Source organism: Balaenoptera physalus, assembly GCF_965194825.1.
Source record: "Balaenoptera physalus genome assembly, contig: HAP1_SCAFFOLD_2089, whole genome shotgun sequence".
Classification (NCBI taxonomy): domain Eukaryota; kingdom Metazoa; phylum Chordata; class Mammalia; order Artiodactyla; family Balaenopteridae; genus Balaenoptera; species Balaenoptera physalus.
In genome coordinates, this window is record NW_028124716.1 from 64867 (window position 1) to 85577 (window position 20711).

General features: G+C 47.5%; 2 protein-coding genes across 3 annotated transcripts; both read right to left on the reverse strand.

The window, feature by feature from the left end:
* Positions 1–7794, reverse strand: LOC309654132 (vacuolar-sorting protein SNF8). 2 transcript variants are annotated; one of them, XM_082478786.1, is made up of 8 exons: positions 7637–7794; positions 7227–7277; positions 5153–5291; positions 4136–4240; positions 3451–3523; positions 2345–2486; positions 1298–1372; positions 1–248 (listed from the first exon to the last, which is right to left on the reverse strand). In XM_082478786.1, the coding sequence occupies exons 1-8, from the start codon at positions 7688–7690 to the stop codon at positions 111–113; spliced, it is 777 nt and encodes a 258-aa protein (XP_082334912.1). In that variant the 5' UTR covers positions 7691–7794; the 3' UTR covers positions 1–110. The 2 variants fall into 2 exon arrangements, with proteins under 2 accessions (XP_082334912.1, XP_082334913.1); XM_082478787.1 differs by lacking the exon at positions 7227–7277 and having other exon boundaries at positions 7637–7793.
* A 5627-nt stretch (positions 7795–13421) lies between these two features.
* On the reverse strand, positions 13422–17682 carry GIP (gastric inhibitory polypeptide). Its single transcript, XM_082478790.1, has 4 exons — positions 16361–17682; positions 14980–15126; positions 14325–14414; positions 13422–13585 (listed from the first exon to the last, which is right to left on the reverse strand). Exons 1-4 carry the CDS (start codon positions 16495–16497, stop codon positions 13450–13452), a joined length of 510 nt encoding a protein of 169 aa, XP_082334916.1. The 5' UTR covers positions 16498–17682; the 3' UTR covers positions 13422–13449.
* Between the last annotated feature and the right edge of the window lie 3029 nt (positions 17683–20711).

Here is a 20711-nt window from a genome sequence, read left to right on the forward strand (position 1 = left end):
TTTTTCTGGTTTTTTGGTTCTTTTTTAAAACAAAGTTGTCCAGGTTTTATTCACCACCAGCTCCTCCCTCTTCTCCCTGCCTGCTGCTGTGCCCCCTTCCGCATTCCCAGTCAGGGGAGGGCTTCTCTGGCCTCCTCAGCTGTAATCTCCTGGGAGTAGAGATCAGTGAAGAGAGCTGGCAGCCAGTAGTGGGCCTCCCCTGGGGCCTGCAGGTCCAGCCAAGCCAGCCCTTCCTTCAGCAGGTGTTCCTGGCAGAAAAAGGAAAAGTCAATTGAGAGAGGGGAGTTTACATAATGTAAGGTAGATAATGCTCAAATCTATCTTGGCTTCAGTGGGGTTTTCAAACTAAATCTACAAGAGTGCCTTCACATATTTACACAGCCAAATTAGAATGATTTGTTTAGCCTAGATCTTTGCCTGAGGTGTGAGAAATGCCACCAAGTTGCTTAATCTGTGCTGCTGGGAAAGAGGATAACGACAAAGTGGGATGTTGTGGCAGGAAGGGCTACAGAAATATTTGCTACATGGCTTTGAGCAAATCACTAACTCCATTCCCTAAAACAAAATGGAGATCAGTACCTTTCAGTTAACTTATGGAGTAACAGACAGCTAGGGGGAAACCTTTTTGGAAAAGTTAATGGAAAGACCATATTAGTATTAGAATGGACTCATAGTTCCTATAGCTGGAAGTATGCTCCAGATGGGTTGGTTCTACCCAATATCATTAAATGTTTATGTTATCCCCACTTCACAGATGAGGTTAAGTCTATAGTTCAACTGCCTGGGTAAGGAGAAAGGTATTGAAAGCCAGGGTTCCTACGTGTTCATGCTACTCCGTCTTCACAACATCAGTCTTTCATTAGTACCATGAAATGTGTATATATAAAACTATATGTAATATGCACTATAATAGTATATAATTATAGCAATGTAATTATCATCAGTAGTTAGTAATTCCCTTCACTCTGTACTAACAGTGTTACTTCCAGTACAAGCCACATTAACCATCTGGCCAGGCTTTACAGGTCAGCAGAGAGAGGTGTTGGTGACTCCCCAGTGGCAGTGGCGGCCTGGCTGTACCCATGTGCCAGGGGTGGAAGCCTGCCTTTGTGAGTTCTACCTCTCAGTGCCATCTTCAGAGAAATGCTGGGGTTACTTCTGGTGTGGCAACAGCAGCCTTCCAGGCAAGAAGTCAGCAGAGAGAGAGAGGCCAAAGCTCTTGCCTGTGTGGTATCTGTCTACCCACCTCCTCCCATCTGGGGCCCACCTTTTCTGGGCCATTCCAAAAGTCACATACCAGCACTTGCCGCGCTCGCTCCGTCTCCCATTTAAGACTGGCTTTGATGTCACTGACAGTCACATAGCCATTTTTCTGAAGGAAGGAGGAATGGGGACTGCGTCAGTTAAGAGTGTGCTTTCCCTTAGAATCCAGCATCTGCCCAGGGACAATTAATTTACCCAGGCAGGAGGGGGAACTGCCCTTGGGTGAAGCCTAAGAGAGCATAGAAGAATGTTTAGAGGTCCCAATAGAGAGCAAGAGAGAAGTGACTTTCAGGATGACAGAGGTAGGTTGAGGGGTTCAGTCTTAAAAAGTAGAGTCAAGTCCCTGGTACTAAAATATTAATGTAGACTTTATCAGAGAACTCTAAAGTATGACAAGGAAAGATTCAGAATGATTAACTGATAGGAAGGAATGGTGATCATCATAAACTGTTCATAATCTAAAATATTTAAGTATTCAGCCCTTGTCCTGCCTCACCCTAACCATTCCCCAATCCAGAAAAGCCCCCTCCCTCGTTTAGTTCTATTCTGCATTACAGAATTGAGAAAACTGAACATGTCTTCCCTAAATACATGATAAGGATTTTGAGGAAGATGATACAGCTTAAGGCATTGCTGAGGAACAGGAGGATGGCAAACAAGATTAAACATTTTTTCAAAGAATCCATAAAGTAGGTTTATGAAGACATCAAAAAATCTGTCCACCAAGGAAATTCAGTTAGTTGTCTGCATGTCTGTCTACACTAGACTGTAAGCTCCTTGAGAGCAGGAACTATATGGTACCCATCTTTATATGCTCCTACAGCCTGGCCCAGTGCTTTGCACTGTAGCTGCTCAATAAATGTCTGCTAAATAAGCACAGGTCTGAGTAGTGCATCCATTAGACAGTTTCAGCAAAAGACCTGAGTGATGGAGGGGAGGAGATCAGAAAATCCCCTCCCAGACTGCCCCTACATGCACGTGCGCGCGTGCACGCACACACGCACACACGCACGCACACACGCACGCACACGCACACACGCACGCACTCCCTCCCTCCCTCTCTCAGAAGGCCCACCAGTACCTCTGCCAGCTGCAGCACCACAGTGTGATCCATATTAAGCTCAGCTGGAACAGACTGAATGAGGTAAGTGCCGCCCACAGGGATGATGCCGAAGCCAGTGCCCAGTGCCTTTAGTTTCTTGATGGCCCTGATCAGGTCGTCTCTGAGGTGAGGAAGAGCTGCTTAAAGACCCTTGGCAGACCAGACCTAGCAACAATGCAGTTTCAGCTCTGCCCTGGGCAGGATACCCTGATTGAAGACTCAAAAGGCTGCACAACATTTAACTACATCAGTAAAAAGGCAGGGTCAAAGTGCACCAAATGGTGCTTGGACATTCCAGGGGGATGGTATAGGAGTCAGACTCTCCACTTAGCAAACCATTCCAACACCAGACAGAGATAAAAAATATGCTTCCAGGAACCCATCAGGAAATGTGAATAAGTGAGTTGAACTTAAGAGACTATAGGGAGTAGTGTCAACTATGGCGAAATAGAGAATGCTTATCCATTTGAAAGGGGCAACCCAGGTGATTACTGCCATTTGGAAATTCAGGCCCAGTAGTGCCAGATTTTCTGATTTCTTAGTTGACAACTAACTGAAATTAAAGAAAACCCACAAGATAATGTGTAGACCACATATCCAGCCCACATACTGAGAGTCTTTTTTACCTTTTGTCAAATTGGGGTCACACAAAGCCTAGTGAACCAGGTCAATTTACACCCCATCTTCTGAGCCCAACTCCTTTCCCCAGCCTTTCTCAGTGCCTGCTCTAGTCTCCTTGACCACAAATAATGTCAACAGTATATACAGCCCCAAGTATGTTTAAAAAGAAAAAAAAAAAGTGTATACACACACACACATTATTTTTATGCATGAAAAAAATGCTTAGAAGGAAATCTACCAAAACTTTTAACAGTTGTAATATCTCACTTGAGAAATAATGGGTTGTTTTTTGTTTTTTTATATCTCTATTTTCAGATTTCTAAAATAAAAACATTTCTTCTGATCATGAAGAGGAATAAAAATGATTCCTAAACTAGCCTAGATGAACGAGTGGTAAGGAGAAAAGATTTCCACCTTTTTTAAAGACCTTTCTATACTCCAAGGGGTTGGAAGGCAAAACCTACTGGCTGACATCCTGGGCGAATTTGCCCCTTCCTTTTAACACCTGTTGATGTAGTTCCTCCAGAGTTATCAGACCTATTGGAGAGGGGGACAGAAAGCAGTTGAAGGATTACCTTTATGACTTTTAAAAAAAAAAGGCAGCATCTCTGAAAAACTGTAAATGCTCTCTTGACACCAAGGCTGTGTCTATAGCCAATGATTTCTAACTAGGTTTAAGTTTTATTTCTTAACTTCAACACAGATCATTCATTGTGCTTATTATGATACTACTGGATGATCGTTTTAAAGGTAACATTCTGGGGAGCACAGAGACTCCGTTGGCATCACCACACCTTGGAGAAGCAGGGCAGGCCTATAGTTACTAATAAGAAAATCATAACCCAGACACATCATCTATCAGGGAAAAAGGCCTATTTCCTACCTGCCTATATGTTCTGTAACAACTAGGAGCTAAGCCTTCCTGGCCAAAGACCTTTGGAGAATAGAGATAATCATTCAGGTTTACCCTTGGCCATGGAGACCGGTCATGGATTCAACATCATGAAGCACTAAGATACTTCTCAGGACCTAACAGCTTCTCAAGACCTTACTGGCCTGCAGACTGCAGGACAGGAAAGATCATCTTTCAAGATTTTTTCCCTCTCAGAGAAGCCCAAAGCCCAGTCCACAGGACCCAGCCACCCTCACCTCCATTCCGGTGTTTCAGGGCCAGGCACACTTCGATAATCTGGACACCCAGCTCGTAATAGAAGTCTCCCACGCCTAGCATCTCAGACCAAAATCCTTTTCCAGCTAAAAGACAGAAAAACAAAAGCTAGGTTATTCAATAGCTACATCTTTTCTTTCAGAGCTAGATTAAAACATCTATTCTAGTGCTTGCTTCGGCAGCCCATATACTTAACAAAATACAGCTATTCTATGGGAAGTCTGCTCTGCCCAGCCTTACGTCCTTCTGCTCCACTTACAACTCAGGATCCTCAACACAGTCTGACTCTTGGTAATTCCTACTAAACAACAGGTTCAGACAGTTCTAAAGGTGGGCAATCTATTTGGCTGCTAACTCTGGCTCAGGATACTAAAAAAGTGAGCTTCCTTTCCCAAAGCATGCAGTGAAATATAATGGGACATACGGTCTAGACAGGCTGAGAAAAAGAATATGCAGACCTGGCATTCAAAAATCCACTGAAGATATTTTATTGAGTAAAAAATGCAAGTTACAGAGTAATAATTACAGCATAATCCCATATATTTTTAAAAAATAGTTTATAAATATGATGAAGGTGTCTAGAAAGATATACCTTAAACTGTTAACAGTACTTTATCTCTGCAATTACGGGCAGGGTCAGAAGACTTCCACTTTCTCGTTTTCTTTTTTCTCCTTTGTTGACTGACTGCCTGAATACATACTACTTTTATCAAAACTTTTTTTAACAAAGGGAAAAATAGTCATAAAAAAAATTCCACAGCAGAGCATTCCAGGGAAGATCATGTACACTGGCTACTCAGCCTGCACTCCAACCTCTCCATCTTTCCCATCAAACTGGATACTCAGCTATCCTGCTAGGGACTCCCTGAAGACAACATCCTCCGGATCTCCCTGTAGGCCCTTATAGAAGACGCCCCAACAGTAGTGACAACAACTAGGTGAGCTTTGTCCCTTAGCAACCCTAGAAGAACACTGGACCCCTACAGACAACTCCTTACAGGCCAGAGGATCCACCCCAATGGTGGCACACATGTCCTGGAACTGCACCCGGAACTCAGGATTCTTCCGGATCTCCTGCTTGTGCTTGCTGGCAAATTCTTCCAGGTTGGTCTTGAACATGTCCAACTGCTTTGACATCTGCAGGATGAACAAGGGGAAGGTTAGGGGCAACCCAACCAGGTGACAATCAGATGCCAAAAGTAGGCCCCTGGGCCACTGGCGGGGCAAAGGCTGGAATAACCTGTCTTCTTCAGGCCTACCATTATACTGTTTACTGTTCTCTTCCTTTTTATCCCTGGCTCTCCTTCACAGTTCTGCTACAGCAGAAACAAGATGCTGTAATGTTTCTTCAATTCTAAAATACACCTTTTTTTCCCATGTGTTCCTGTTCTAAAGTCAGGATGCATCTAACAATCAATGTGCATATCTAATATGGTGCTTCCTTTCTTTCCTTTTCTTTCTTTCTTTTTTTACAAATTTTGTTTTATTTATTTATTCATTTTCTTCCAGTTTTATTGAGATATAATTGATATACAGCACTGTATAAATTTAAGATGCACAGCATAATTATTTGACTTACATACATCACGAAATGATTATCACAGTTAAGTTTAGCGAACTTCCTTCATCACATATAGACACAAAATTAAAGAAATAGAAAAAAAATTTTTTTCCTTGTGCTAAGAACTCTTAGGGTTTACTTTCTTAACCACTCTCATTATATAACATACAACAGCGTTAATTATATTTCGCTTGTTGTAAGTGCTTCTTTTCTTTTTCCCAGAAGAAAAAAATGTTATTAAACTGAAGGTACAATCAACAAGGACCTACTGCATAGCACAGGGAACTCTACTCAATATTCTGTAATAACCTATATGGGAAAAGAATCTGAAATAGAACAGACATATGTATATGTATAACTGAATCACTGTGCTGTACACCTGAAACTAACAAAACATTGTAAATCAACTATAGTCAAATATAAAATAAAATTTTTTTTTAAATCGAATGAAATTAATTAATTAATTGAAGATGCACCTAATAATCAATTTTGCAGCATTCACACGGTGGGAAATCTTCAGCCACTGACAGAAAGCCTAGATAGGAGAGAAAGGAAGCCTGGCATGAATTAGGTGTGTTGTTTTAATCTTTGAGTCAAGGACCTCCTTGGGGATAACCGTAGATAAAAAATCTCTGAGGAAGGGATGTGGGTCTACCAGAATACATTCTAAAGCTAAATACTTTTGGTTTGGGGATATTCTGACTTCCCATTTGCATTACTCCTTCTCTTTCCCTAATTAACAACCTATCTTCAACCCACCAAGAATAACCACTTCTCCTCATTTCCAACATATTAGAAATTTACACATTATTATAATCACCATTTCCAGTTGATTCCTGCATGTTATCTCCCCTGAGTGGGAGCTTTTGAACAGCACACCCTGTGTCTACTTATTTTCCTCAGTTCAAGGGCCCATTTCCCTGCCTCGCTGCCTCCTTCTCTTCTTCACCAGGCAAAATAACTGAGTAAACAACAGGGCATGTACAGAAAAGGGAAGTGTTAGAGAAGGAAACTGCAGGAGCCACACCCCCATCACTGACACACACTTCTGGTAAGCACCTAGATGTGATGGTGGTGGGTGCCACAGGCTAGGCAATATTTTCATGTTATTCTTAAGTATTTAAAGTAAAAACCCAAAAGACCTAAATCAAACAACTCTACCACTTACTACCCATGTAACCTTGGATAAAGCACTTAACACCTCAGTGCCCTCAATTCTAAACTGCGAAGAACAGAGTTCCTTCCTGATACGATTGTCAGGAGGAATGAACAAGACAGTGTATGTAAAGAAAATGGACATGTGCCTGGGACGCTACAAGTAGGTAATCACTCAAAGATGTTAGCTATTATTGTTATCAGCAAGTCACCTAAATGATCTGAGCAGCCCAGAAATTGGGATTTGCCAAATGCCCTATTTTTAGTTCGATCCAAACAATCTGGTTTATATCAAAGGTGTCCTGCCCAGCCTTGTCGGATCTCCCTTGCTGCCTGGAGCCCTCCAACCCACTCACCTGGGCCAGCTGGTCCTCAGCCAAGACAGTCCCTCGCTCCTTATACTTGGCCTGTCAGACAAATAGACCAGGATAAGTTGAGAGAGTGGGTGCTGGGGGCTCCCACTTGTACTGCTTCCGCAGAAGTATTAAGAGGGTCTCGCAAATGGTTTTTCTTAGGGAGAGGGGGTGAGGAAGTAGAATAGACGACTCGTCTGTAGTCAAATTGGGGGAAGTGGCGGAAAGGGCTGATGAATCTAGGGATGCTGACATTCCAATCCACCGAAGCTGGAGAAACTCAATTCCCCGGGACCGAGAAACCCGCGTCAGATTCTGTTGGGAGGCGATTTGAGGGTACAGAGCTCTGCGCGGAGAGACTTCTGTCTCTTGCGGGTCTGGAGTGACTGTAGGGCCCGCCTCCTTCCCCTCACCTCCGCAAGCTTCTTCTTGGCGATGGCGCCGGCTCCCACTCCGCGGCGGTGCATCCCCACCGTGGCCCGCGGGCCGCCCCGCTACCGGGACGCCGGGTCTCCGCGTCCCGGGATCCTCCACCAGCTCCCCCACGCGGATGCGCAGGCGTACGTCATCTCCGCGCGCCGGAAGCTACGCCCAGACTTCCGGCCGCGGGGCTAACATCCCCCACCGCCAAGGGCCCGGCGGCCCCGCCTTGTGCTCCAGCCAGGATCCGCAAAACTGTTTGCGGCCCAGCGCTCCCCACCCAGGTGGACGCCTCGGACCCTCTCGATTTCATGCGACTGCCCCCACCGCCACCCCAGCCTGCAAGTGAAGGTCCGCCGCTGCTCACTGGCCATCTGTTGCGTGCTACGCGCTGAGTTGGGCGCCGAGCGTTCCATATTAAACATAAAACAATCCGTTCTACGCTAATGGAGCTTGCCTTTTGGAATCACACGTAGAGCTTCTGACTGGGGAAGGCCTTACAGTTAAGAACTTGGACTCTGAAATTAGTTTACCTGGTTCCATAGCTCACTTCCACTACGTATGGTCCACTAACTTAAAGCAAATTCCTTAATCTCTTTGTGTTCCATTTTCCACAGTTGAGAAAGAGTAATACCTACTCATGAAGTCGTTGTGAGAATTAAGCCAGACAATATATAACAAAGCATTTAGTGCAACGCCTGGCACATAAATAAGTATCAGCTATGTTTGTTATTCATCAGGTCTGGGGTGGAATCAGTTATCTGTGTGTTTAGGAAGTTCCATAGGTGATTTCCATAGCATTATTGAGTCTTACAAAAAAGGAGCCAAGGGAGGTTTAAGTCAGGGAGTAATAATATCAGAATTTTGTTATAGGAAAATTAGTGGCAACCTAGACTTAATTTTAAGTCAGTTGTAGCAATCCAAAGTAGAAATGATGAGGGCCAGAACTAAGATGGTGGCAGTACGGATAGAGAGAATGCGACAGATTCCGAACAAAGTAAGAAGATGGGATGGTAAAACTGATGAGATGGGGGCAGAGTGGGTGGGAAAAGTTAGCAGGATGTTAAGTTTCCTGGCTTGGGCAACTCCGTGGTGCCATTCAGAGAGAGAGGTAGGAAGAGACCACAGGATAAAGCTGAGGACATAAGAGTGGTTTTGAAAATGTTGAAATTGAGGTGTGTGGGACATCACAGGAGAGATGGCCAATTGTCATTCAGATGTACTGGTATGAAGTTCTACAGAAAGAAGTGGTCTACAGAGCAAGGCAAAACCATGAATGTGAATAATGTTACCAGAGAGGTTTCAAGTAAAAGGATAAAAAGAGGATGGGAGGGCTTCCCTGGTGGTGCAGTGGTTGGGAGTCTGCCTGCCAATGCAGGGGACACTGGTTCGAGCCCTGGTCTGGGAGGATCCCACATGCTGCGGAGCAGCTGGGCCCGTGAGCCACAATTGCTGAGCCTGCGCGTCTGGAGTCTGTGCTCCGCAACAGCAACAACTCTTGTTTGTTGGTGAGAGGCCCGCGCACCGCGATGAGGAGTGGCCCCCACTTGCCGCAGCTAGAGAAAGCCCTCGCACAGAAACGAAGACCCAACACAGCCATAAATAAATAAATTAATTAATTAATTAAAAAAAAAAAAAGGGATGACTATGAGAAAGATTTCAAATAGCCATGCTCTTTCTTTAAAAAAAAAAAAAAAAAGAGGATGGGAGCAGGGACTTCCCTCACGGTCCAATGGTTAAGACCCCATGCTCCCAGTGTGGCGGGGGGCAGGGGGATGGGGGTGGGAGAAGGAGTTCGATCCCTGGTGGGTGAACTAAGATCCTGCATGCCGCACCATGCAACCTAAAAAAAAAAAAAAAAAAAAAGAGGATGGGAGCCGAGAGATCGGTGGCAGTATATTTAGTTGCCATTTTCGGCCTTGAGGGATGGTGGAACCATGAGCCAATGAGTCTGGTCCCCGAGGATTTCATGGAGCAAGCTGTCACACCAGCCCTGGGCTGCCTGCCTCTGGATGTTTACGAGAAAGAGAAATAATGCTCTATCTTGCTAAAAATATTTAGCACTTATTTGTGTTTTTCTGTATTTTGAAAGAACGACCAAGGCTGAAACAATTATTTAGGCTATCATAGTCCTACCTTCAGATTCACTCCGATACGTACCCTCAGACACTAAACTCAGATAACATAAGCCCCCTTAAACACAAACTTACTTTCTCAGACACAGATTTGTCCCCTCCCAACACATACATTTGACACCCTCTCATACACACTGACTTCCTCCATTATACCCTGTCTATGAAAAACGCATTAGCCTCATGTATGCACACACTGACCTCATATTTTCATATTCTTACTACACTACTCCCTAACACAAAAACTCCGTCCCTTAGGTGCCCACTGACACCATCTAGACACACCTGCCTCATTTCTCACTCTTTGACTCACACTGTATGACTCTTTAAGGTATACACACTGATCCCTCACACTCATGACTTCAGATTTAACTATTCAGACCCTCAAATGCACACATACATACTCCCTGATGTACACACATTGACCCTTGATAAACTTCGTTGCCACCCTCAAGCAGACATGTTCATTCCCTTCTTCAGACACATTTGTTCTCCTCTATAATTTAAGAGAAAGTATGCTGACCAGTGATGTGCTGGTAAATGTTTAACAATCACCTCTCCAGGTTGGGAGGGCGGTGCTCTGGTTTATATCATTTGCTAGTTTCCATAGGGTAAATACTCTGACCACAGCCTTTGGAGCTATTGTTTCAAGCTATGGATGGTTTTACAGCCTGCTCATAGAATTCCTGACAATTTCACAATGGCTCTCAGAAGCACTCTGCCCCAGTGCACCACTGAATGTGACCGACCATCACAGATGCTCTCAGTTGCTTTAAGTGACCAGTGAGTCACTGGCCTTATGGCAGAGTGGCTAAGAGCATGGGCTTTAATTCTCTGCCTCAGGGAGGCAGTGTAGTGCACGGTTGACAGCTATGACGTTATCATTACCTCGAAGAACTGTGATGAGGCTTTAAATGAGATCACCATGACTTTTTTTAAATGATGTTTATAAATCTGAACAAAAGCCAAAAAAAAAAAAAAGAATAAAAACCCAAAAGTTGAAAAAAAAATGGCGTTTAGAAAGTACTGAGCCCTAATGCCTGGCCCATAGTAAGAAAGTTGTACAACATTTTTTTTAATAACACTTTTAGATTCACTGATTCACAGAGACACCCAAGACTACAGAAATATAGATCTGAACTCCTCCCCAATACAATCAGTTCTATCATGGAGAATCACTAAAATATAACCTCTGAGCAAAGGCATGCTCTAAATTGTGTGGTACACACTCTTAGAACTCTAGGAGTTTAGAGGAGAGGAAGCCCAAAATGTTAAGAACTAGAAGAGATTGCAAACTGGCAGCCCGCAGGCAAATTCAGTTATCCAAAGAGTTTTGTTTGGTCATCAGAATACATTTAGGGGCACATTTCTTTTCCATTTTCACAGTCCCGATCCTTCCCCTTGTTTTACACACTCCGCACTTTGCTTATTTAGGTTACTGGCCCAGCCATTCAGCCAATCCAGTTTGCCACTCCCTGATTTTAAACTAATACCCCAGTGTTTTTAAACTGCGGTTTAAGTGTGCGAATAATAATAACAAAAGTTAACTTTTATTGACCACTTACGTTGTGCCAGGCATTATTTTAAAATACCTCAACCCTACGAAGTGAGTAGTTTTTAATCTTTTCCAGACAGCAAACTGAGCTCCAGAGAGAGAGGAACTAACTTGTCAAGTCACAGACCTAGAGAGTGATTTGAATCTAGGTGTGTTTGACTCTAGTATGCTAAAATATGACTAGATCAATGGGAGAGGAGGGGACATTAGGCAAAGGTAACCTAAACTAAGTGGGAAAGAGAGACAGCCTTGCCTTCTGTGGATGCAGGGCACTGGGAGAAGGCAGCATGCCAAGGTGGAAAAACATTTAAACACCGGAAGAAAGAGGTATTGACTTTTGGACAAACTGAGTTCTCCCACTTCCCTTCACCTTCACTGGCAACTCCCTAGTGTGAAATCTGGAATCCCGTAAGAGGCTCTTCCACATTCATCCCTCTTCATCTCAATTCTCACCATCATCAGTGTGATTGTTCGGGGATGCAAATAGATCTTCTCTGACCTGCCCCTGCTTAAAATCCTTCAAGTACTTGTCCTTGCACTGAGGATAAAATCTCAAAGCTTTAACATGGCCTTTGAGGCCCTGCCTCTGCCCACCTGCCCAGTCTCTACTTGTACCGTTCTCACTGTTGCCCATTTTGCTGTGCAACAATAGCACTGGCTAATATTTATTAAGGCTCCCGTCACCCTTTGGCCATTTTATCCTTCAAATCTCACTCAGCTTAAACCGTCATTTTCTCAGAGAGGCCCTCCTGACTGCCCACTCCATCTAGATGAGGCTTCTCTGTCCTCTCACAGCTCCCTAGTGTTTCTTCACATAACTCTGCATGTTATGTAATTATTAATGTGTTTGTGTGTTTAAAGATTAAGGTCTGTCTCCACCACTAGACTGTAAACCCCTTGGGGACAAGGATTGTGTCTGTTTCCATCATTGCTGTATACCCAGTGTTCAGCGCAGTCTCTGCCTGTGTTAAGTTTCCAATAAGTGTTCATGGAAACAATAGATGAATGAACAGATGGGTAAGAGCCATATCTCCTTTTCACTGGGTGGTGCACACACAAAGACAAATGTACAGTTAGTGCTCAGTAGACACGTGAATATGTTTTGACAATGGGCACAAAGATTTATTTCAGCTTGAACTTAATTTGGTTTCTTTGGGGTGTCCAGGGGTGGAGCTGAGGCAGGAGCTGAGTAAGTGAAGGACAGAGTCCAGTTCTGAGCTGGGTTTGGTCAGAGTCACTGAAACCTGTGCAGAGTGGAGATAGGAGTGGGGCAGTGGAGAGGAGGGTCAGTATCGGCTTAAAGGCAGCAAAGTAAATGTATCCTGGCACCCAGCCATAGTTCAACTGCTCCTACCTCCAAATTACCTCTCTAATTATAAGTAATCAAAATGATTCCAAAAAGCACAGGGACTGCTACCCCCTTTCCTGTGGAGATTTTCTCATACTCTCTTCTCCATTGTTCAGGTCACGTGCCTCTCTTCCTTCTAACCCTCTTACAGGAAGCCATCCCAGATTTGTTCCCTCAGTCCCTCAACTTCTCAGCACCGAAGTCTGAACTTGTTTTGCTTTCTGTGCCTCGGTGTCTGCATCTTAAATGAGTGTCCTGTCTCACCATTCGGGTGGATGGATCTCTCCATGGTAGTGAGCCATCCCTTGCTTCTGAGACATAATAGATTGAAAGACTTCCTAGCTTAGGAGGAGGATTTGAGGACTATTGAGACCAGCAGCAGCTACAGAGAAGCAACATGCCTCCAACTCTAGGGGTTCCATCACTGAGAAGGTGCCATGGCACGAGGATACCAAGGGAAAGCTAAGGTTAGGATGGGCTCGGGTGGATAGGGCATGTGAGAGCAGCATCTCACCTGGAGGAAATTGAGGAAGAAGTGCAAGTGGTACTAATAACTGTCAAGGTTACCAAACTCTTAGTACTCTGCAGATGTTGATTTCAGCCTTTTCCTTGAATTATCTTATTTAAACCCCACCAAATACCATGAAGTGGTTTAAGTAGCCCCAATTTTCACAAAAACACCAAGGTTCAGAGAGTCTAAGTAATTTGTCAGCATGTGTTGAGGTGAAGATCTGAACCCATGTCTGACCCCAGAGTGCAAGCTCACAACCACTATGCAAGATGCCCAAAGCTACCAAACTCCCACCTGAGCCTGCAGAGCTCCATCTGATCCACTATCCAGGACAGCAGCTCTCGAATCAGTAAATCCTTTAGCAAATCGTCATCACTGGCGTTCTTGGGTAGGGAGCTACAAAGGAGAAAGCCTCAGGCAGGCACCTTTAGCCTGGGCACCACCCAGAGAGAGTAAATACAGGACCTGGGACTCCAACGTGGTGGGACAGGGTGGGGTGGGGGTGGGGTGTACGAGTCAACACAGCTGCCTCTCAGTTGTCTCAGCTTTCAAAGCTCCACCCAGACCTGTCGGCCAGGGAATATAGGCTCTTCCATGCAGGCAAAGACAAACAATTCTGGTGGGAGACATCCCACCCATCCACCTCTCCAAGTGTCCCAGAGTGCATTCCAAAACCCCAAGAGATTACTTTGGGAATATTCACTCTTTAGAAGGATCTGTGTCATCAATTCTTCAGCTTCCTACAGAGACGGGGTAACTGATTTCAGGGGACTGGCCTTCAGAGGGTCCCAGTTTCACAAAAGCCTTCCTGAAGTTTGGCAGGCAGAAGTGGAGAAGCCAGTTTCCGAGGTCTCTTTTGTGCCCCCCTCCTGGACTTGGTGACTCTGAACACTAAGTCATCAACCTTAGAAACTCTGGCCCCAGGTTCCCTCCCAGGACCCCCACCCCCATTCCTCCCAGGCTTTCCCTTAGGCTTGGGCTGACATCCAGGAGTTCTGTGAAGACCCCTCTTTGAACTCTGAGTAGAAGGGGATGCTTATCTGGGGCCTAGCCCTGCTCTGGAGTCTGGGAGGGGGAACAATGAGGTGGGGTCAAGAGGCCCCACCCCGACCCCTTCCCCTGTGGGCTGACTCACCCCTGCTGCTCCCTTGCCTCCTCCTTCCTGTTAGATTGATGGGCCAGCTCTAGGGCCCGGGCCTCCCTCTGGGTGACGTTGTGTTTCCAGCTGGTAAAATAAAGATTAGGGAGTGGGTGGGGCCAGGGGAGACTCCAGATGTTCTCCAGTCCAAAGAAGCTCCAATCTCTTGGTACCTCAACCCAAGGAGCAGAGGGTACCTCTTTCTCTACTCAGCCTCCCCACTGCTTGTCTTCAGCTATCAGTGAAAAGCTTTTCAGAAGCTACCATGCTGGCCAAACAGTGAGGGCAGGGGAAAAGATTTTGCATAGAGAAGAACGATGAAAGCAGTTTATCCTATTTCCAAAGTCTGAAGCTGCCACCACCGAATAGTCATTGGCAGCAATTCAGCTCCCCTGGTTCATCCCCACCCCACCCCCAACCCCGGGATCCTCTGTGAGTCCCATACACCTTCCCGACCCCTCCTCTTAGAAGAAAAGGATTGGAAAATTGCCCCAATCCTGCCCCACACCCCGACCAGACTGCTGCCTGAGCCAGGGTCCCAGGCAGGGCTGCCACGCGGTCCAGCTCCCCAGCAGCACCTAAGTGAAAGGTGCCACCTGGCCTTGTGCATCACACGGGGCACAGGGAGCAGGGACGGGCACGCATAGCTCACTCGCTCTTCTTCCCCTTCTGCGCCAGCAGCCAGTTCACAAAATCTTGTTGGCGGATCTTGTCCATGGCGATACTATAGTCACTGATGAAAGTGCCCTCGGCGTACCTGGGACCTCGTGGTTGGGAGCCGCTGGCCTTAGTGTGGAACCTGAGGGGCAGGGAGGGTAGAGAGAGAGGGAAACCAGGATGCCATAGAAGGAGCAGAGGGTGCGAAGGTAAATGATTGTCACCAGCAGGAGGCTGATGTTTGGAAAGGAAGCAGCCCATTTCTGGGGAGTCAGTTTTTATGGAGACACCCTCTTGTCCATGCATCAAGCCCCTGGGGCTTTATCCTCAGCTCAAGCACCCACTTCCAGCATCCTCAGTGTTTGAGGCTCTGCTTCTGGGCAAAGATCAGGGGTCTCCCTCATCCCTAAGGACTGAGCCACAGTTTCCTCCTTTGCTCCTCTTGCCCTGGCCCCACCAGATTCAGTTCTTTGGTTCTCAGTTTCCTAACAATAGTGAGCTCTCATATAACAGCACTTACTATGAGTCACGTCCTCTACAAGCCCTTTAATACAGAAACTTACTAAATCCTTACACCACCCCAAGGAGGTAGACACTATGTATATCCCCCTTTGGTAAGTGAGGAAACCACCGTGCAGAGAGATTAATTTAGCACACAGCATAGGTATGATCCAGGGTTTACCCCCAGGTGGTCTGGGTCCAGGTCTATGGTCTTTAACTTCTGCATGATGTTGTCTGTCCTTGTATACGTGTGACAGCTGTGTCTCAAACTTAGCCAAGTTGACAGGGGCATATGGCTTGTCCTTGCATATGAGAAGGCCTAACTCTACTCAGACACGTCTCTCTTGGTCTCCCCAACACACAAACAGAACCCCCTGCTATATTCATTCATAATCTGCTCTGCCTTTTCCTCACAGCGCTCATGACAGTTTGAAGCTTGCCTAGATGGTTCTTCGTCTGCTTTCCCCTTGGGCCTATATGCTCCACAAGGGCAGGTGGCATTTGTGGACCACTCTTCAGGTATATCCCTTGTGCCTGGCACACAGGAAGCCTGCTGTAAAATTTGATCAAATGCACACATAAATGAATGGTTAAGGCTTTCATTAGGAAGGGAGATGCTATCATCTACTTCAGACACTTAACCACTGAGAAGTCCTTCCAGAGATCTAAGCACAATCTCTCCAGCTACAACAGTAGCTCGTAAAATAGACTCCCTGGTTCTAGCCTCACTCTGCACTCAGACTGCTGAAAGGTTTTTTTCCATCGAGCATCTTTCCTCTTGGCCTGGGTTTCCTCCCTTTCTCACCTCCCCCTTAAAAATAGAACCCAGTCATCCCCCCAGCCTCCTCCCCTGCACCTGACCCCTTCCTTCTCACCCCAGCCTGGAGTGACCCTCTTCCTTCTCTCCTAGCACCAATGCCAGGAGCAGGGACGCCAGCAGCAGAGAGAAGGTCTTCATGGCCACCATCTTCCAATGGTTATTTCCTGAGCTAAGAGAGAAAAGGACCAACATGAGGTGGAAGCCCTGTGCTGAGGAAGCAGGCAGTATGGCCGTGCACTCCTGGTGCCCCAGAGCCTGTGGGGAGTCTGAAAGCTGGGGGGCCCTGTGCCCTGGGAGTTGGAGCTTTTCTAAGAGGCTAGAGCAACACCTTGGGGATGGTGGGAGGAGCTGGCATTAGAGTTAGAAGGGACATTAGAAGGGATATGGAGCCTGGATGAGAGTGGACCTGCTTCTTGTTTTTTAGGTGGAGTCTGAGTGGGGTGGGAGGAGGGCAGCAGGGGGGCAATCCTGGCAGGAGAAAGCAGTGAAGGCCTGTGTGCCTGGACAGCCCCCTTCCTGGCCCCTGTGGCTAGACATCACAGACATGTGGACTGGCAAGATTCTGCCTTCAGAGCCTCCGAGGTTCATACCAGCCAGCCTTCCAGCTCGCAGATTGGCTGTCACCTAAATCTTCGCATGAAAGATTGAAAGTGAAAACCATAAGTAGAACCCCTACCCCCCAGCCTTCACTATCCCCACTCAGGGATGTCCGACGCTTCTACCGAGGGCAAGCCCTGTTTCATCAGGACATCTTCAGCAGAGACGAAGAACAGTAAGGAACCTTCCTCCCAAGCCCTGAACACCAAAGCTAGCTCTAGAGATGTGTGGGCTGCAAGACCTCATCTTCCTGCCTCGTCACCTGGGTGTTAAAGGAACCCTCAGCACCACCTTTTCTTTCTTTCACGGAGGAAAAGAAAGTGAGGGGCTAGGGTGCCGAACACCTCAGGGGTGCCAAGACCCACCTCCTCTCCAGTGTCCTGTCCACGTGCACGTCCACCCCCATCCCAGCTGCTCTCTTACCAGCCTTCCTTTCCGGCTCTCCCAGAAGAAGGATAGGGCAGGGGTCTCCTCCTCCCTTCTGCCTCTTCGGAACCTGTTTCAAGAAAGTCTGCCCCGGCTCCTTTATATCCAGACATCACAGACCTACTGATTAGCCTAAAAGCATCTTATCTCAAGAAATTAATCCCACAGCTCCTGCCACATTAAGTCCATTTTACACGTAATAAAGTTGCCCTTTCCACCTGAACTGCGCTAATTGGTAATTAACATTTGGGTATCTCCAGCTGCTCTCTGGGCCTGGCCTGTGGGCAGGGTACCTTAAGTGCCCCTTTTCTTCTTCCCCCTCCTCCCTTCTGGGCAGGGGAGCCCAGTATTCCCCCACTTCCTTTATAGGTGCCCTCGGTTAGAAAGGATGGGTGCTCTTGGTGAGGGCAGGCTTGGGTAGGGTGGCACTAACTGGGGTGGGGGGCACTGCCACAGACATTAGACTACTCCTGGGTCAGAGAGAGAGGGGCCACAGCGGCTTTGTCAATGTGGCAGTGTCTCCAGCTCGTTATCTAGGGGGCATCCAGCTGGCTGGGGAAAGGGCGGGAGAGTGATGGAGCAGAGGGTTGAGGGAACATAAAGGATGGGGTTTCCTGGTGGTAGCTGGTGAACTGAGAACTTCTACTCAAGCTGCCTTCCTGCTGAGGGGCAGGCAGAGTGGGGAAAAGCGGCACGTGTACACCGTGGGGACGCAGAGGAAGGCGGACCAGCTACAACTCTAAAGATTTATGAGGTCCAAGTCTCTCTCCTCCAATGCTCTGCTCTCCTGTAAGAGAGAAGTATGTGCCCCTGTGTTTCGCCATCAGAGTGGGGCCTCTGAGGCTGCACTGTGCCTCAATCAGACCCGGGGCCCTCAGGTCAGGACTGGGAACCAGGGCTGTCTGCCCCATCGCACGGAGGCTTCCTGAGGCTAAGGGCCATGTCTGACCCTCAGACTGGAGACTCCTTGAGGGGTACCCTTTGCCTTTCTCCAAGCACTTAGTGCATGGCTCTGTCCCCAAGGGCTCTCAGTCCGGAAGGGGCAGGGCACAGCCTGCACGTTTGGCCGACCCCCAAGGCCTCCTTCCCAGGCTCTTCCTTCTCCACTCTCTGTGGGTACTTTGAACCCTAAACAGCCCCGCTCCTGCCCTGCCTGTTAGCTGCAGGGCTGAGTAAAGGCCACTTTCCTTTCCAGGTCAACTCCCCAGCCTGGGAGCCGGTCCAGCATGAAATTAAGTGCTTGTGTGGGATGAGAGGTAGCTGACTAGGATGGCCACTCACCTCTGCTTCCTGGAAACCTCACTGACCCACCACCCATTTTCCACCATCTCAGAAAACTTCTCTCTGGGCAAGCTCTCCAAATTCCATCTCCTAGCTATCAATGGGCAGAGGTTAGACATCAATTCAGATTTGGCCTCCAAAGAGGGTGAGGAGGCTGCTTGTGATCCCACTTCCTGCTGAGCAACACAGTAAATGCGCTCAGAAGGGTTGCGGCGAAACCTGAGCCCCACTGCTGGAGGCACAGCGTATTCAAAACGCGTGGACATCATTCCCTGGGACCCCTAAGTCTCATGCCAAACCAGAGTCAAGGAAGGTTCTGGGATGGGTCCCAGCAGCCCTGAACCCCTGCCCGGTGCTCTGGGGATTTGTTTGGGGGTGAGCTGCTCGGAAGGCCAGCTGCACTTTTGGTCCCTAGCCCACTTCCTCTTGGAAATGACCTCTCTGCAGCCCCCTTCCATGTTTCCCTTTGATTTGGGGCTCTCATGCCCAACAGAGGACAGATTAGGGAGAAATGTGGCCTGGGTCCTGGGGGAGGGACAGATGTGGGGAGGACCAGGGAAGGAGATCAGAGAAGATGTCAAACTCCCAGGGGAACCTACAGCCCCGACCCCCCAGGGCATATTGGGAGGCCAGGGAATGGGAAAGATGGCCTTGGGAAGTTTCTGGGGATCAGAAGGGCCTGCTGGACTTAAAATAGTTCAATAAACCCAACTGGAAACCCAACCAGCCTGTCGATGCCACGATGGGCAGTGCCCTGGTGTGCGGAGTCCAGTGCAGTGCAGGGGTGGGGGCAGGGCAGGGAGCGAGCAGAGCCTCAGTGCACTGAGGAGAATCTCTAGGATGTGAGGGATCAGCTGGACACAGGGGATGGGGAAGCAGGAGATGCCCCCCACTGGTTGGAAGCCCAGATACAAAGGCTGATGGCCCAGATAGGTGGAGAAAGTCTGTGGGGTTGGGGTGTCTGAGGAGCCAGGGAAGTCAGGGAATCAGCGCAGGAGGGGGTGATGGCAGTTCTGTTGCAGGAGAACCCAGGGTCCTGCTTCCCAGACCCTCCTGGCATGTGGACTGAGGCGCCCCGGGAGCTGGAGCAGCAGAGGAGCTTTGGGGGCTTGCTGGCTCTTCCAGCTCACAGAGGTGACTCACCATCCCCCCAAGGCCCACAGGGCCACCACAGACATTCCAGGCCAGTCTCCAAAGCCAAGCCAAGGTGATTCAGAGGGCTGGCTGCAGCCTCCCTGCCGTGGACTCTGCTTTATAAGTTCACTTGCGGGCTTCCCTGGTGGCGCAGTGGTTGAGAATCTGCCTGACAATGCAGGGGACACGGGTTCGAGCCCTGGTCTGGGAGGATCCCACATGCCGCGGAGCAACCAGGCCCGTGAGCCACAACTACTGAGCCTGCGCGTCTGGAGCCTGTGCTCCGCAATAAGAGAGGCCGCGATAGTGAGAGGCCCGTGCACCGCGATGAAGGGTGGCCCCAGCTTGCCGCAACTAGAGGAAGCCCTCACACAGAAACGAAGACCCAACACAGCCAAAAAATAAATAAATTAATAAATTAATTCTTAACGAATATTTAAAAAAAAAAAAGTTCACTTGCTCTTCAAGCTCACCGGCTGACTCAGAAAGCAGACACCCCTCTCAGAGCTCACTTACACCAGGTGGCAGATTTTATTCTTCTCCTGAAGAGGAGACAAGAGGTGACTGGAACCCTGACAAACTCTGCTGAGTCATCTGGTCTCTCCTGATTCCTAGAAGGACCACCTCCATCTTTCCTCCCCAGTCACATCGCAAACACAGGGGTAGTCCCAGACATTTTTACCCACTCAGCCTCCAGTACCACTCCGGTCAAGAGAGATACTTTCCAGAAGGATCTTAAAGAAAGAATGTATTGGGTGGGCCAAACGTTTCATTCAGTTTTTTCCATAAGATGGCTCTAGTAGCGCTTAGTTGTCTTTAACTTCATTCAAAACAATTTTGTTAGATTTTATGTGACAGCTGTCATATCAGCGTGCTTTTATTTTTTTTTATTTTTTTAAATTAATTAATGAATTTATTTATTTATTTTTGGCTGTGTTGGGTCTTCGTTTCTGTGCGAGGCCTTTCTC